We start from the raw sequence: 14,415 nt of genomic DNA, 5'->3' as shown, positions 1-14,415 counted from the left end.
AATGGAAAACTACTATTTGTGGTCTGACATTGATGAAAGGTCATCGTCTCCTGACGCAGCCGCAATCATCAAGGTGCAGCTCGCTGGTTTTGACCTTTCCCTCATTAAACCTTAATACAGAAGAGAGTGGGAGTGGGTGTCCTAGTTACCGTTTTTATGACAACCCGACATTAGAGTCATGACGGACCGATTTTCTTCTAGTCATGCAAAGAAATACTTCAACATTTTGGGAAATCAGAAGAGCGATATCACTTTGCTAGCCGTTTCCTCTTAAGTCCAGTCTTAATGCTAAGCTATAAGCTAATTGGCTTATGTCCCCAGCTACTTGGATATAGAGTGTTATTGATCTTTTCTGTGGTTGGGATGAAAGTCAGTATAGGCTAAGTGTGTTTCCTAAGTGGTCGAACTATTCACTTACGTCTGGTCATTAGAGATTTACTTGGTATCCAGATATATATCACTGGAAATGTGTGTGTTTGTGTGTGTGTGTGTGTGTGTGTGTGTGGGAGGGCATTTCTGCGTCAGTGACCTGCCATCACTTCTCCCAGTGTAAGCCTCTGACTCCAAGAGTCTAATCCATTTTGGGTTGGTTGTATTGTCACTAAGGATTTGCATCAGTCAGCTGTCAGTGTGTGCACAATGGGGCTTCGGCAGACAGCCATTCGTCCTGCCGTACACGTCAACTATGTCACATCCTGTTTGGTGATAAGCCTCGCCCGGCCGCAGTCTGGCACCAGTGTTGTCTAACTGCACACAGAAAACCCCATCGGTTCAGTGTGATGGTTTAGCATCCATACTAACGTGAGAGAAAAGCAAGGGTTTTTCTAGTAACGCAGGATGGAGGAAATGAAGCTGCCGAAAATAAGTCTGTTTGAAGACTCAACAATGAGCTGCGAGCCCGAGGGAGAGCAACCAGAAAGATAGACGGGATGTTTCCTCTTTTTACTCATCCATTCAGCTCCTTCATCAAACACTAACCGAAACATTGACAGACAAACGAGGGAATGTTTTTGGTTGTGACATGTGATACAAACCGTGGGACCTGGTCTGGTTCTGCATCATGGACAACTGACACTATACCGGCCAATAATATCTTTGTGTTTTTTTTTTTTCAACAGTTGTTCTGCAAAACTGTCATGATGATCTGTTTATCATCCAAACCCACTTCCTTTTACAACTGCAAAATGTACAAAAGCTTTAGAATCAGCAGCAGCACTTAACGTTTGTCCTTTACTGTAACATGATGTAGGTCTGAATAAAGTAATTATTACCACACTTAAACAGAGAGGGAGAGCTATTTATTTCCAACAGGCCGAATTCTGTGTCAATGTTGTCAATCATCTGCGAACAAAACCGGCTCCATTCGGTTGGACATGATGGTTGGACATGATGGTTGGACATGATGGTTGGACATGATGGGTTTTGACTCTACAGGCTGTGTTGTCACCATTGTGTGTGTAATATCAACAGCCATGTTTGTCATCACCTCCGAGGCGAGTCCAAATAAACACACCGTCTGCAGGGGGGGGGGGGCTGGGTGTGGCCGGTGTGAGCATGCCTTCATGGATGAACAGGGATTGGACTGGTCGGCCTACAAAGGGCTGAGCTGGAGTAAATATGTGTTTGTCAGTTTGTAATGAGACAGCAGCGCTCGTCAAAGTCAATATTTAGCATCCTCTCTTAGTGCTATTTATGTTTGTCTCATGTCTGGAGGATTTAAACACCTTCCTTTAAAATGAAAACATTCATCTTGACTAAACTGGTTTTCTCGTTGCTATAGCGCCACTGCTTCCTGCCCCTTTCCCCATATAAATTCAGTTGGCTCTGCCATGAAGGGAGGATCATCCCCCCTTTCTTCTCCTGTTCTTCTTTGGAGCCGAAGACAAACAGACACCCTGATGATCCAACTGCTGTTTCTTGAAGAAATATGACTTCATGGACTTTGTCCCTCCTTATCTGTGCAGGAAATACAAAATATAAAAGATTGCAGAGCCACTAAAACACAACACCAGACAGGAAGACTTAAAAAAACAAAACGTGCTTCTGAAAGACCACAACTACGTTAAAACGCATATCTTAAGCGCACACGAGCATCTTACTGGTGCTGCTCCTCTCGACCAATCAGTGATCCCCCCCCACCCTCCCCTGTCAGACAGACCCATGAACAGACTGAGCACTCCCTCCTCCTCCTCCTCCTCCTCCTCCTCCTCTCCTACACATTAAACCATAAGGACGCTACACGCTCAGCCCACATCTCCAGCCTCCACCAGCGGTTCTGCTCTTCTCTCCCGTGTGATTCAGCTTGCAAACTGTGAGTTCACTTCTCCCAGTCCACTTGAACGCGGCTTTTTTACTAACTTCTAACTTTCTGGACTTTGATTTAACGGACAAACGTGTTGAATCGTGCAGGGATTTCTTAGCTCGCGTTCTTTAACGCATGATGTTTTTAATTGTGTTGTTTTTGCCTCTTTATGTGGGCGGTTCAGTCCACAATCGCTCCGTTTGAAAGTGATTTTCCAGATGTGGAAAGTCTCCGTTCATTTCTTCCTCCTGAGTCACAGCAGCCGGCGAAAGCGCTCCCAAAACAGAACCAACACTTTTTCCGTTTATCATGGAAACACAGGCTATTGCCTTGTTTGTTTTTTTAGGGTGAAATGCTCTATTATTGTTATCGCTTCAGTGACAAGGAGCGCAGAAAAACATGAAATAGAAGTGCAGGAAGTAGCGGTTTGGATGTTATGTAATACTCATAAAAATATTCATAAATACCTAAATAAAAGGACAATTCTGTAATTCTGCAAATGGTAAATATGTTACTTAATATAAAGCGAGTTCTGCTCTATTGTCATGCTTTAAAGATGCACTTCTCATATTGCATAAATAGGAGAAACAGCCAGTAAGCAGTCTGAGCAGCAGAGGCAGCAGATTAGATGAAGTCACTCATTAGAGCTGCTCTTCCCAGCAGACATCCATCCCCACAGAGCAGCAGTATTAACAGCAAACATGCATGGATGTAAAGCCATGATGCAGCATTTAGCGACCAGCATCCTACAGGAAGTCCACTGGGTGTTTCCTCTCTGCACTGAGACCTGAGGTGGTGGTGGGGATGCTGATGTGTGACCCTTTGGATTATCTCTGCTTGGCATAAACGTGTAATATCTGACAATAATACAGGAACAACGAGCAGGTGTAGGATATATAAGTATGGCGTGCAGGACCTGTATCTTGCAGACGTGAGGAAGTGGAGCGTTGTGTCATCAGTGGACGTCAGCCTTTCTGCAGCAGTAATCCTTCTGCCACAGCCACTTTTAATCTGGCGCTTGTGTAATCTGGGAAAACATAAATCTGCACAATCTCTCATTCTCAACACGCTCTGAAGTCTGTGTCTTTTAAATCAAACTTCTTTGACCAGATTCAGTCACGCTGGAGAGCTTTAAATGCACCACAGTCGGCTGACCTAATGACTTCGTGCAGAAGTAACACAATAACATTACGTTTCCCTCCGTGATACGAACACAATGTACGGAAGTAAAGAAAATAGGCCACTTCAGTTCTCTTCAATCTGGTTTCAGTGATTTAAAAGATACTTCAGTTCAGACAGTTTTAGGGTTTTTTTACAAGCTTTATTTGCAGAAGTGAAGATCTCATGAATGGCTTCTCTCTCTGACACTTTTGTGACAATTTATACTAATTTGCTGGAGAAGGAGAATTTTCCAAACCAGCAAAGGAGCATTTCATTCTCCATATTATGTGAAAACTAGAGGAGAAAAGAGTGTTTACCTGTCAGATTCAAACGTCAAACACGACTAATGCATGTGAACAATTTCCCTGATGGGACAGCAGCAGCAGCAATAAATGAGTACATGTTTAAGAACTAGTTTGTCTGGTTTAGTCTACGCTGAACGCCCAAATATGGTATGTATAACCACCGTACGTGAGTCACTCTCAGCTGTTCTCCACAGCTCAAGAGAAACATATAGTTCAGGAAACACGTGATGCTACTTAAAAATAACTTCACATTTTGGTGGTTTTCATTGTTTACCGCATCTCTCTGTCTTTCTCTGTTTAACAAGATTCCATTTGCAGCAAAGTTTTGCAAGTCAAACATATTAAAATCACTTCCTGTCTTTCCCCATCTCCATCCCTTCCTCCTCCGACACACCCATCTTTCTCTCAGAGCCATCATGGTTTCCCATAAGGAGTTTGTGGGTGCAGGAAAGCAGCCGGGCCTGCAGGTGTGGCGTATCGAGAACTTGGACCTGAAGCAGGTTCCTAAGTCCCTGCATGGCAGCTTCTTCACCGGGGACGCCTACCTCCTGCTCTTCACCACTGCAGCTCCCTCATACAACATACACATGTGGCTGGGTACGACGACATGCACTCCTCGCTTTTGTCAGACTGTTTTCACAACCGTCTTGCATTGCATTTTTTGAGAATAGAAATGTTGTGCTATGTGAGCTCACCAATGCTCAAGCTCCTTGTTTAAATGGCAATACATTATTGAATCTTGTAGTGGGTTAAAAGCACAGCATTATAACTATTTCCTTGTTGAAGTCAGTGTTGAAAATGTTAAAAATTTAAAAAAAGGAACTGTCCCGACAGCTGATGCATATAGGGTGCATGCACATACAATTGAAATGTTCTCATGTGGTTGCACCATGGCTGTGGTTTTGAAGTGACTAAAGATCCGATTAGACATCTGATCTCAGCACTGAAATATCCTCTGCTGCATGAGTTGCTGAAAATGTCTTCTCTAAAAGTCTAGTGCTAGATTGTGAAATTCCTCCCCAACCACACAGCTCCCCGTCTGTGTCGTCTCCTCTCGTTGTAGGTTCACTTCGGGCCAGTACAGTGTGATCAACTCGAAAAAACTAAATTGAAGTCAGGGCCTTCTCATGCTTTTCGACTTTTCTGTGACATAACAACAGCAGAGAGAATGAAATAAAAGCGCTGCATAATTCACTTCTGGAATACCCCCATAGGCCACAAGAGACCAGTCCTTGCATGTTTGTGGTGTTTCCTGCCAATTCTCATCCACTGCCAGCACACAAACAGTACTTATTAGTTTTCTGTTGCCATTGCAACCATTGTGAGAGGATCTGTCTGGAATCGCTGTTAGTCATGCAGAATCATGGAATCATTCTATCCCGTGTCGGGTATCATCTGAGGGTAATAGCAGAATACAAATAAGATATGGTTGATGCGAGTCAAAGCCTCCACTCCTGGAGGACTCAGACTCAGAGGTCCCGTAAAATCACTGCAGGAACTTAAGTGGTGCTGTTTGCTCTCCTGATGTAAAATAACGGAATGTGTTCGTGAGAAACTCGAGCATTGAGCATCCGTGTGATGCAAATAGAGTGTGAAAAGAACCGTTTAACTACAAATGTCTCTTTCTTGCAGGGGACGAGTGTTCGCAGGATGAGAGCGGAGCGGCCGCCATCTTTGCCATGCAGCTGGATGACTTCCTGGGTGGCGCGCCGGTGCAGTACCGGGAGTTGCAGAACAGCGAATCCAACACCTTCCTGGGGTACTTCAAGTCAGGAATCAAGTATCAGGTGACCTTCACTGTTTCTTTTGAAAGACTGTACAGATTTAAGTCTTTAGGCCTCTTAAAATGACAAAAAAAACTATTGGGGTGCTGTATAGAAGATTTTGAGTATTTCTTTTGCGGCTCTTAATATGAGCTAGCAGTATTTACCTGAGGAGGAACTGGAGAGAGATTCTGTGGAGCGCGCTCACATGCACTAAAAACATGCTCGGCTGTGTCAACAAATCAAGGTGAGGCTCGTATTACAACACACACAGAGGGAGAGTGACTTCATTCTCTGTTCAGGTCAGCATTAGTCCACTTTATCTTTTGCAGTAGCATGCTGCAATATTAATGCACTGAATCCCGTATATTGCACCTTTAATGGCTACAAATAAGTCAGCTTTAAAGCAATGTTTCTATTGTGTTTTGCAGTTCATTTAACTATAAATGGACAGTGAGCAATGAGGTTCATTATTTTTCTCACAGACTCTGACGTTAATATATCTAGAGGGTTTAATGATTGTCAGCATCCCTTGAACTTTGCCAAACAGTGAAGCTGATGAGTCTGAAGTTCAGAGAAAACACAACATTCCCCTTTTTCCTGAATACATTGCCAGGGTGTGTCTGCCCGACAGACTGACTGCAACCGAGGCAACCAGTTCAAAAGAGGACATTTTGAGAGAGGCCACTTTTTTTAACCAGCCATCTGTTTCTCATTGCCATGAAAACCACCCATACCTCCTTCTGGCTCTAGTTGGATATAATTAGCCCCAAAGTCTTGTTTACCGCTTTTACCAAAGTCTTAGGGTGGAAACTCTGCTCTGCATATGTGCAAGACACAACTTGTTCTGAACTAAACCTCATTATTTCCTCATGCATTTGGTAACTCTACTATTAGGAAACAATCCGGCCATCAGAATAAACAGAGCCTGAATTCATTTTTACTGCCTCTCTCTCTTGAGAAAGATGAATGCGGTTTCCATTTTGAGGAACCCACTCCTCACGATGCTGACTCCAAACCCTCAACAGACGCTGTTAACAAGGACATCCCTCTTTGTGTTTGCTCTCATGAACTGACGGGGACCGATCTCAAGTTTCCTTTCAAAAAGCGCATCAAACATCAAGCTTTTTCTCCAGCAGAAATGTCTGTTGCTCATTTGCAGTGAATAATGTGCATGGCTTGTAAATACCTCTTTTGTTTAATGGCTTCACTAAGGAGGGAACGTTAGGAGACAATCCTGCATGCCAGGTACACCACTGTTGCACAGAACAGACATGATCCGGCTTTCCAGAAGCCGGCATCATGTTAGTTTCATATTTCCCATGTGACAAGGTTTTATTGGCATTGTGGGCTGTGATTTATAGCACACGTTAATCTCATTGTTTGGCAGCCTCATTTACAGCCTTTTGTCTTTTGATGTTTTTACTGTGTTGCGTTAAACCCACCCCCCCTCATTGTGGAGCTCCGTGTCTCATGAAATCATGTGTCTCCTCACATCCTGCCTCAGACGTCTCAGAAGTGCATTTGTGACTGTTATATTTCACATACGTGATGTGACATACATGTACCCCATTTCAAATGAAGATAAGGTTTCAGGAAAAAATCTTCTCTTTATATAACCTTGCATTTTAATTATTATTATCATTTTTGTCCTAGAGAGGGGGTGTGGCCTCAGGTTTTCAGCATGTGGTGACCAACGACATGAATGTGAAGCGCCTGCTGCACATCAAGGGCCGGAGGGCCATCAGAGCCACAGAGGTGGAGCTGTCCTGGGCCAGCTTCAACAAGGGAGACTGCTTCATCATTGACCTGGGCGAGGTGAGCTCAGTTTGAACTGTTTTAGCGTGTGTGTGTGTGTGTGTGTGTGTGTGTGTGTGTTTGTGTAACTAGATGGGCGGACAGATAGCAGCATTGAACCAGACTTGCTGTTTGAACCAGGACGGAAGTCTAAAAAGGATCATAACTTTAATATCAATATTCCATTGTTCCCTGTCACGCAGCACATCTACCAGTGGTGTGGCAGTGAGTGTAACCGGTACGAGAGGCTGAAGGCGTCCGGAGTCAGCATCGACATCAGAGATAACGAGAGAAACGGCCGAGCCAATCTGCACATGGTGGACGAGGGGGAAGAGCCGACGGCAGTCATCGAGGTGACACACAATTTCATACACACACTCACATTATTCTCCTGGTGAGTCTCAGCCACGCAGTCAAGTTTTCACCACAGAGTTGATGAGCAGAAGCTGTAAGTGTTGTTGGTGATTAGTCAGCGTGGGAACGAGTGCACACAATGCTGTCCTTTGTGATTCTGCTTGTGGTGTGCCAACTCTTTGCCAGGGCGGCGTTGTAAACGCTTCCTTTACAACCAGAGAGAAGGGGAAGCTCCAGAGAGGCCTAATGTGAGAGAGAGGAGAGGGTGGTTAGCAGATTTGAAATCAATCCAGATCTGCAGAAAAGCCATAGAACCTAAAACAATCACTAGCTGTGTATTTACCTGCGTATAAAAACACACTTGCAACTTGGGGTGATACTTATGAGAAAAAGAGGAGAATAATAATTCATCCCTCTGGTTGTGTAGGCTCTGGGGCCCAAACCAGACATCGCACCGAGTACTGTGGATGACGAGAAGGTGGATACCTCCAACAGAAAGAAGGGTGCCCTCTACATGGTGAGTGACGTAAGTGACGGCGTATAGTTCATTTAAAAAAAACGGTCCACTCTGAGAACAGAGCTGCTAAGTGATGCTGCCCCTCTGCTTCCTAGATCTCTGATGCCTCTGGTGGGATGAAGGTATCAGTCGTGGCTCCGTCCAGTCCTTTCCAGCAGGCCATGTTGTCTCCAGAGGAGTGCTTCATCCTGGACAACGGGGTAGACAAGAACATCTTTGTTTGGAAAGGTGCAGCATTACACACTCAATAACACGACATTAGCTTTCCTTGCTGTCCTGCATAAATTCTAAATATGCCTCTTCAGTTTATTACGTGGATTCTCTCTCTTAGTTTTGCCTTCTCATTGTGTCGTGTCTTATCTGACTCCACCCAGGTCCCAAGGCCAACATGGCAGAGCGTAAAGCTGCCATGTCAGCAGGCCAGCAATTCATCAAAGACAAGGGATACTCCGCGAAGACACAGGTACAGCTGACATGGGCATAATTCACTCAAACTGGCAGAAAAGTAGCACCTTGTTTTCACATAATTCGTCCCTCTGTTGTGATATTATTCCATAAAACATTCACACGTATAATTCCATGCCAAAGATGCAGGTAATAAAAACAAATGACCCCTTTTCCATTACAGATCCAGGTACTTCCTGCAGGGGCTGAGACCACTCTGTTCAAGCAGTTCTTCAGCGACTGGAAGGACAAAGACGAGACCACGGGCCCCAGTAAGGCCTACACCATCGGCCGCATAGCCAAAGTGGAGCAGGTGCCCTTTGATGCCTCCACCCTGTACACCAACAGGGCCATGGCAGCCCAGCACGGCATGGTGGACGATGGCAAGGGCAAGGTCCAGGTATGAGTGCGTTGAACGTTTAAACAAAAAAAGAGCCACATAAAACAGTGTGATGAGGTTGAGGAAAACTGTTTGTTTTGGGTGTGGCATTCAGATTTGGCGAGTTGAGGGTGAAAAGGTACCCGTGGATCCCTCCTCCTACGGTCACTTCTATGGTGGAGACTGTTACCTCATCCTCTACAGCTACAGACTGGGAGGCAGCGAGAAACACATCATTTACACCTGGTGGGTAAAAAGAAAGACACACACACACACACACACACACACACATCAATGACCTGATTCAGACTGTGTGTGTTGCTGTGTCAGGCAGGGGCTGAAGTGCACACAGGATGAACTGGGGGCGTCGGCGTTCCTCACAGTGAAGCTGGATAACTCGATGGGAGGATCCCCAGTTCAGGTGAGAGCTTCACGCTGACGCACCGCTCACCTTAACATTCGTGTCCAAACAAGTTCAGAGTCACATAGCAATCCCCAGTATCTGGCAAAAAACCCACTAGACTCAGCTGTAAGTCAAGAGTATTAGAGGACTAATTAAAATAATGCATTTTAGTGCAATTATGTTACGGGTTATTTTTAGAAGTCGACGTGAATAGACAAAGGTATAGCTGCTGGAGTTCTCTGAATATGACTAATGAAAGGTGAGTATGAAGTTACAGCCAAAAACATATAAATGTACCTTATTATTAACTAGCTCATTAAACTTTATACAGAATGAGTACATAGTTAGTACATAGATGAATTTAACAAAAGAACATAGTGTCTGGCTACCTCAACAAAACAACACAAACTCTTGGTGCTAATCAGGGTTCAGCTTCTCAAATCTATTAAGCCACATTTTTTACAGAGGATTAAGTACAGCTGACCAAAACCAAAATCTCACTAATATCTTCACTCTGCCATTAAAAACAACTAACCTTGCACAACCAGCAGAGGGCAGTGTGACTGTAATATTCATATTCTGATACCACACTATACTCAAACTAATGCACTTCCTTGTATACCACATAATATTAACAGGATTTACAACTTTTCAATGTCATAACAAGTAACACCACGGCGACCACTGAAATGTGAAACTGGATCAGAAAGATTTGATTACTGATATTCTCTATGTCAGCATCAAAAGTAAAAGTAAAACTCTGTCAGTGATTTTTAAAAGGCATTTCCTCACTGATTATGATGACGTTGAACATTTTCACACATTGTTGTCTTATTTTATACATTATTTCCTTAAAATAAAAAGCATAGTTTAAACCACAGGTAGCAGTTGTGATCCATGCTGCTGTGTTTGAGAAATATATTGTACTTTTTCCTCTGGTTTGCATCTATTGATTTCTGTATTTCTCTATGTATGTACTGTTCACTTTTTGTTGTTTTGACTTTTAAATCATTCTTTATTTTAGCTGCATTGGCTTGCATTGAGAGGTTACATTGACAAAAAGTTGCACTGATGGGAATTTCAAGAATCTGCTAATTGATTCTCAGATCTCAGAGAAATGGATGGAAACTAATAAGAAACTTAAAAAAATATAAAAAATATACAGTATAAAATGCATTCAATAATGATGAGCATTATTTTGTAAAAACATATTGGCATGGCCCTTTAAATCATCTTCCTGTTAGTTACAGACTGTTGATTTTTATTCTATTATTCCATTTTCTGTTCGTTGTCTGATAAACCAGACTAGTCGTGACAGCCACCAGCCTTCATGGTGATTTTTTTAATGACTTTGTTTGTAGGTGAGAGTGACTCAGGGCCAGGAGCCTCCACATCTGATGAGCCTGTTCCAGGGCAAACCCATGATCATCCACAGCGGAGGAACATCACGCAAAGGCGGACAATCGCAAACCGGCACCACTCGCCTCTTCCACATCCGGAAGAGCTCTTCTGGTGGTACCCGGGCTGTGGAGGTGAGAACCTCGAGCCAGCACATGGGCTCCTGTTCCTCGGGTTCCACATCTCACCCGTCTACACGTGTTCCCTCAGGTCGAGGTCTCTGCTTCCGGTCTCAACACAAACGATGTGTTCGTACTGAAGTCCCCGAAAGCCTTGTTTGTGTGGCGGGGCCTGGGAGCCAGCGACGAGGAGATGGAGGCTGCCAAGCACGTGGTTGGCTTTCTGGGCGGCAGCCCCAGCAATGTGTCGGAGGGCAGTGAGCCAGGTGGGTGTCCTCTGAGGATCACAATACTGTATGTAATAAAAGGTTGTTACTTTATACTCATAGGTTAGTCTGCCTTTTGTTTTATTTATCTGCCCTAGGATGATCATTTCAGGAATATTTTGGCAATTGTGGAGAGAGGATGCATCATCACTCAGTGTAATCATTACATCCATTAGCCTAATGGCTGGGCAGTAGTTAAAAGCCAAAAGGTTTAATGATGTATACTTTATCCACGTCAGTGCTCAAATTTTGACTTAACTTCGTGGATAAAAGCAGCTCAACTTTACTTTAAAAATGTGACTGATTATCCTAATGAAATGACTTTAAAAGCTAGAAATGAAAGCCCTGACTGAGTCATGTCTAATTGCTACATGCTGTATGTTCCACGCTGATCTGGCCTGATGGCTGATTGGCCTGTAACAGCTGCATTGCTGGTCTGTTTTCTTTTCACTTGAAAAGATGAAGCATTTTGTCACTGACAGTTGCATCGTTCTTTGGTGGAGAATGTCATTCACTTCCTGTGCAAAAAAAAAAAAAAAAACCCAACAAAAGCACCAAATGTGGGACAAACTACTTCAAGCTGATGGATGTTGTATTTTCTTCTCTCCCAGCTGATTTCTGGGCTGCTCTTGGCGGCAAGAAGGATTATCAGACCTCCAAGAGTCTTCAAAGGATGGTCAATCCCCCACGTCTGTTTGGCTGCTCCAACAAAACTGGAAGACTTATTGTGAGTGAAATGATAAGAGTACAAATGTCTATTTTTGTTAAGGCCTATATGCTACAGATCTATCACCACAGATATGTTAATAAAGTGTCATGTAAAAATAGTTAACCCTCACAAATCTACACACAGTCAGTCTGAGTTTTTCATCTGCTCCATCTGCCAGGTTGAAGAAGTACCAGGAGACTTCACTCAGTCAGATCTGGCCACCGATGACGTCATGGTCCTGGATACCTGGGACCAGGTAAGATGAGCTCCCTGCCATCATCATTAGAGCTTGCAGAAACATGTTTAATGTTTGAAAAGATCCTGATGGAATTTAAAGGCAGACTACATAAAACTCTGAACAGCTGGAGACTATTTGAGTGGCTGAGGGTGTTTCTCTTCTGTAGATCTTCCTTTGGGTCGGCAAAGAGGCTAATGAAGAGGAAAGGACTGGTGCTCCCAAAATAGGTTTGTTTGCATGAATGCTAAAGGAACAAATCATCGTCTTTCTTCAGATGCTTGCGGCCAGAAAGCACTATGAGCTGTTCAGTGTAATTGAAGTATTTTCAAAATGTGTTTAGAAAAAAGCGCATGCCGTTTTCAAATCATCCGTCTAGTTTAAGTGTAACTATTCAAGGTGCTATGGTGGATTCTGTCAAACCTAGAGAATAGACGCAAATGCATAACAATAATTTAATGGGAACAATCCTGAAAAGAATAATGATAAGCCTTTAAGGCCTGATGTATGATCATATGTATGCCTGTTATGACATTCAGCTACAACATCTTAAAGCTGCATTGATCAATAGTTTTATATTAAACAAACTGTAAAAGGTCAGAAAGCCTCGTGGGCTAATTTCCTGTATTCTGTCATTCTATCCCTCCCTCTGTCTATCTAATCTTGTTATGCAGCAAAAGACTACGTGGACTCAGACCCGTCTGGTCGCAAAGGAATGCCCATCACTACCATCATGCAGGGAGCAGAGCCTCCGACTTTCACTGGCTGGTTCCAGGCCTGGGATCCCAAGATGTGGGAGACCGATCCATTGGACAGAATCCGTGCCCGCTTCCAAAAGTGAAGGCCCTTTTCTACCACTCTGACTCCTTAGCTAGCGCCTCCTATTGCCATTGTGTTAAACTCCAATCCCTAAGTGCCAAAAGCAATGTTATCACTGTTATCAGGTTGAATGGCTGCCTCTACGCCTTGGTCACTGTGCAGCACTTCGGACTTCATAAAGAGAAATCCATCCCATTGGTAGTCAGATGACTTCCTGTAGCAACCATTATATTTAATTGAAGTGGCTTATTGATCCAGGAGCACATTTTTACCTAAGCCCCAAACATGAACAGGAAATGGTGGGGAAAAAAGGGAAGGGAGCCATTTTAGAAAGCTGGAGATATCTCGACACCATCATGCTTTCCTTTCTGCTTGTAGTGTTTTTCACCGTGAACTAGAATGTCGAAACAGAAACCGTTTACTCCATTATTACGCGGTGTCTACATGTGTTGTGTTTTATTGTTGGTACTGAAATGTTGTACATGTAGTAGAAATTGCATGCTGCTTTTTTTTGTCTTTATTACTTGACCCTGAAATGCTCACATGGATGGCTTTTAAATAAAACTCCCAGTATTTCAAATCTGCATTTTCTGTTTGAACACTGTCAATGACTAAAGGAATCAGATTGATCCTCATCTGATGAATGTCCACATTCTGCGCCAACAATCTGGACATTTCTATATCCTGATATTATGAATTAAAATATTGAGCATTGTGTGATTTGCAGCTTATGCTTAATACAAAACCAGTGGAAAGCCAATTAGCCCAACTCATCCTACCATGAATGAAAAATAGGAAGGCATTTTAATCATGTACTGTATTTATATTAATTTCAAAGGCTGAAACATTTATTGTCAATACCCGTGTAATGAAAACCACTTAAAATGACCCCAAGCAAAGGAAACAGATTTACCACATACAGATCACAGTGGAAACCTCCAACAAGCCAATACATCTCAATATTCAGTGCAAAAAGTTCTCAGTTTTACTGAAGTTCACTGCAGCCTTTTCCAACTGAGTCTCAATGTTTTTTGAATTTCTATGACATATGTGATTAGCAGATTAGTCAAATGGGACCCAATTTAAATTTGAATACCCACTTCCATTTGATTGATGAAGACTGCCATGTGATAGAAAGCTCCAGAACAGTTACTAAATTGACTCAACTCCATCATCTGGTAGGTTTTTCTTAGGAAGGGAACCAATAAAATCAGCTTTCCAGGGAGGGGGCTGAATATAAAACAACACTTTTCACACTTTCTGATCTAAAACCAAACCTACATGTTGAAAAAAAAAATAAAAAAAATATAGCCTATATATATAAATCAGATGGAGCCCACGTTAAATGTCGTCACATCAAGAATAGAAGGACAATGTGTTGACGGAGATTGACGGCACTAAACATGAGAAGGGTCCGCTTAAACCTCCCTTTAAATAGCCCTGT

At 43.1% G+C, this 14,415-nt stretch overlaps 1 protein-coding gene across 4 annotated transcripts; it reads left to right on the top strand.

Annotated features, from left to right (window-relative positions):
- The first annotated feature begins 2,215 nt into the window (after nt 1–2,215).
- On the top strand, nt 2,216–13,555 carry scinlb (scinderin like b). 4 transcript variants are annotated; one of them, XM_084008620.1, is made up of 17 exons: nt 2,216–2,311; nt 4,178–4,365; nt 5,401–5,555; nt 7,188–7,349; nt 7,532–7,681; nt 8,110–8,199; nt 8,295–8,427; nt 8,574–8,662; nt 8,828–9,043; nt 9,138–9,268; nt 9,353–9,443; nt 10,787–10,957; nt 11,034–11,208; nt 11,820–11,935; nt 12,096–12,173; nt 12,322–12,382; nt 12,827–13,555. In XM_084008620.1, exons 2-17 carry the CDS (start codon nt 4,185–4,187, stop codon nt 12,991–12,993), a joined length of 2,166 nt encoding a protein of 721 aa, XP_083864746.1. In that variant the 5' UTR covers nt 2,216–2,311; nt 4,178–4,184; the 3' UTR covers nt 12,994–13,555. The 4 variants fall into 4 exon arrangements, with proteins under 4 accessions (XP_083864746.1, XP_083864744.1, XP_083864745.1 ...); XM_084008618.1 differs by having other exon boundaries at nt 11,820–12,010; nt 12,066–12,173; XM_084008619.1 differs by having other exon boundaries at nt 8,110–8,208.
- The last annotated feature ends 860 nt before the right edge of the window (nt 13,556–14,415 follow it).

This window comes from Eutrigla gurnardus (assembly GCF_963514095.1).
Source record: "Eutrigla gurnardus genome assembly, chromosome: 4".
Lineage (NCBI taxonomy): Eukaryota > Metazoa > Chordata > Actinopteri > Perciformes > Triglidae > Eutrigla > Eutrigla gurnardus.
This window is presented reverse-complemented; position numbering and strand designations above follow the sequence as displayed.

Excerpts from the sequence above, each read along its gene's own strand:
- scinlb (XM_084008617.1), top strand. The coding sequence starts at position 4,185 with ATGGTTTCCCATAAGGAGTTTGTGGGTGCAGGAAAGCAGCCGGGCCTG. Across the intron at positions 8,428-8,573 it reads GAACATCTTTGTTTGGAAAG|GTCCCAAGGCCAACATGGCA; the intron begins GTGCAGCATTAC and ends GACTCCACCCAG. Across the intron at positions 12,174-12,321 it reads TCCTGGATACCTGGGACCAG|ATCTTCCTTTGGGTCGGCAA; the intron begins GTAAGATGAGCT and ends TCTCTTCTGTAG.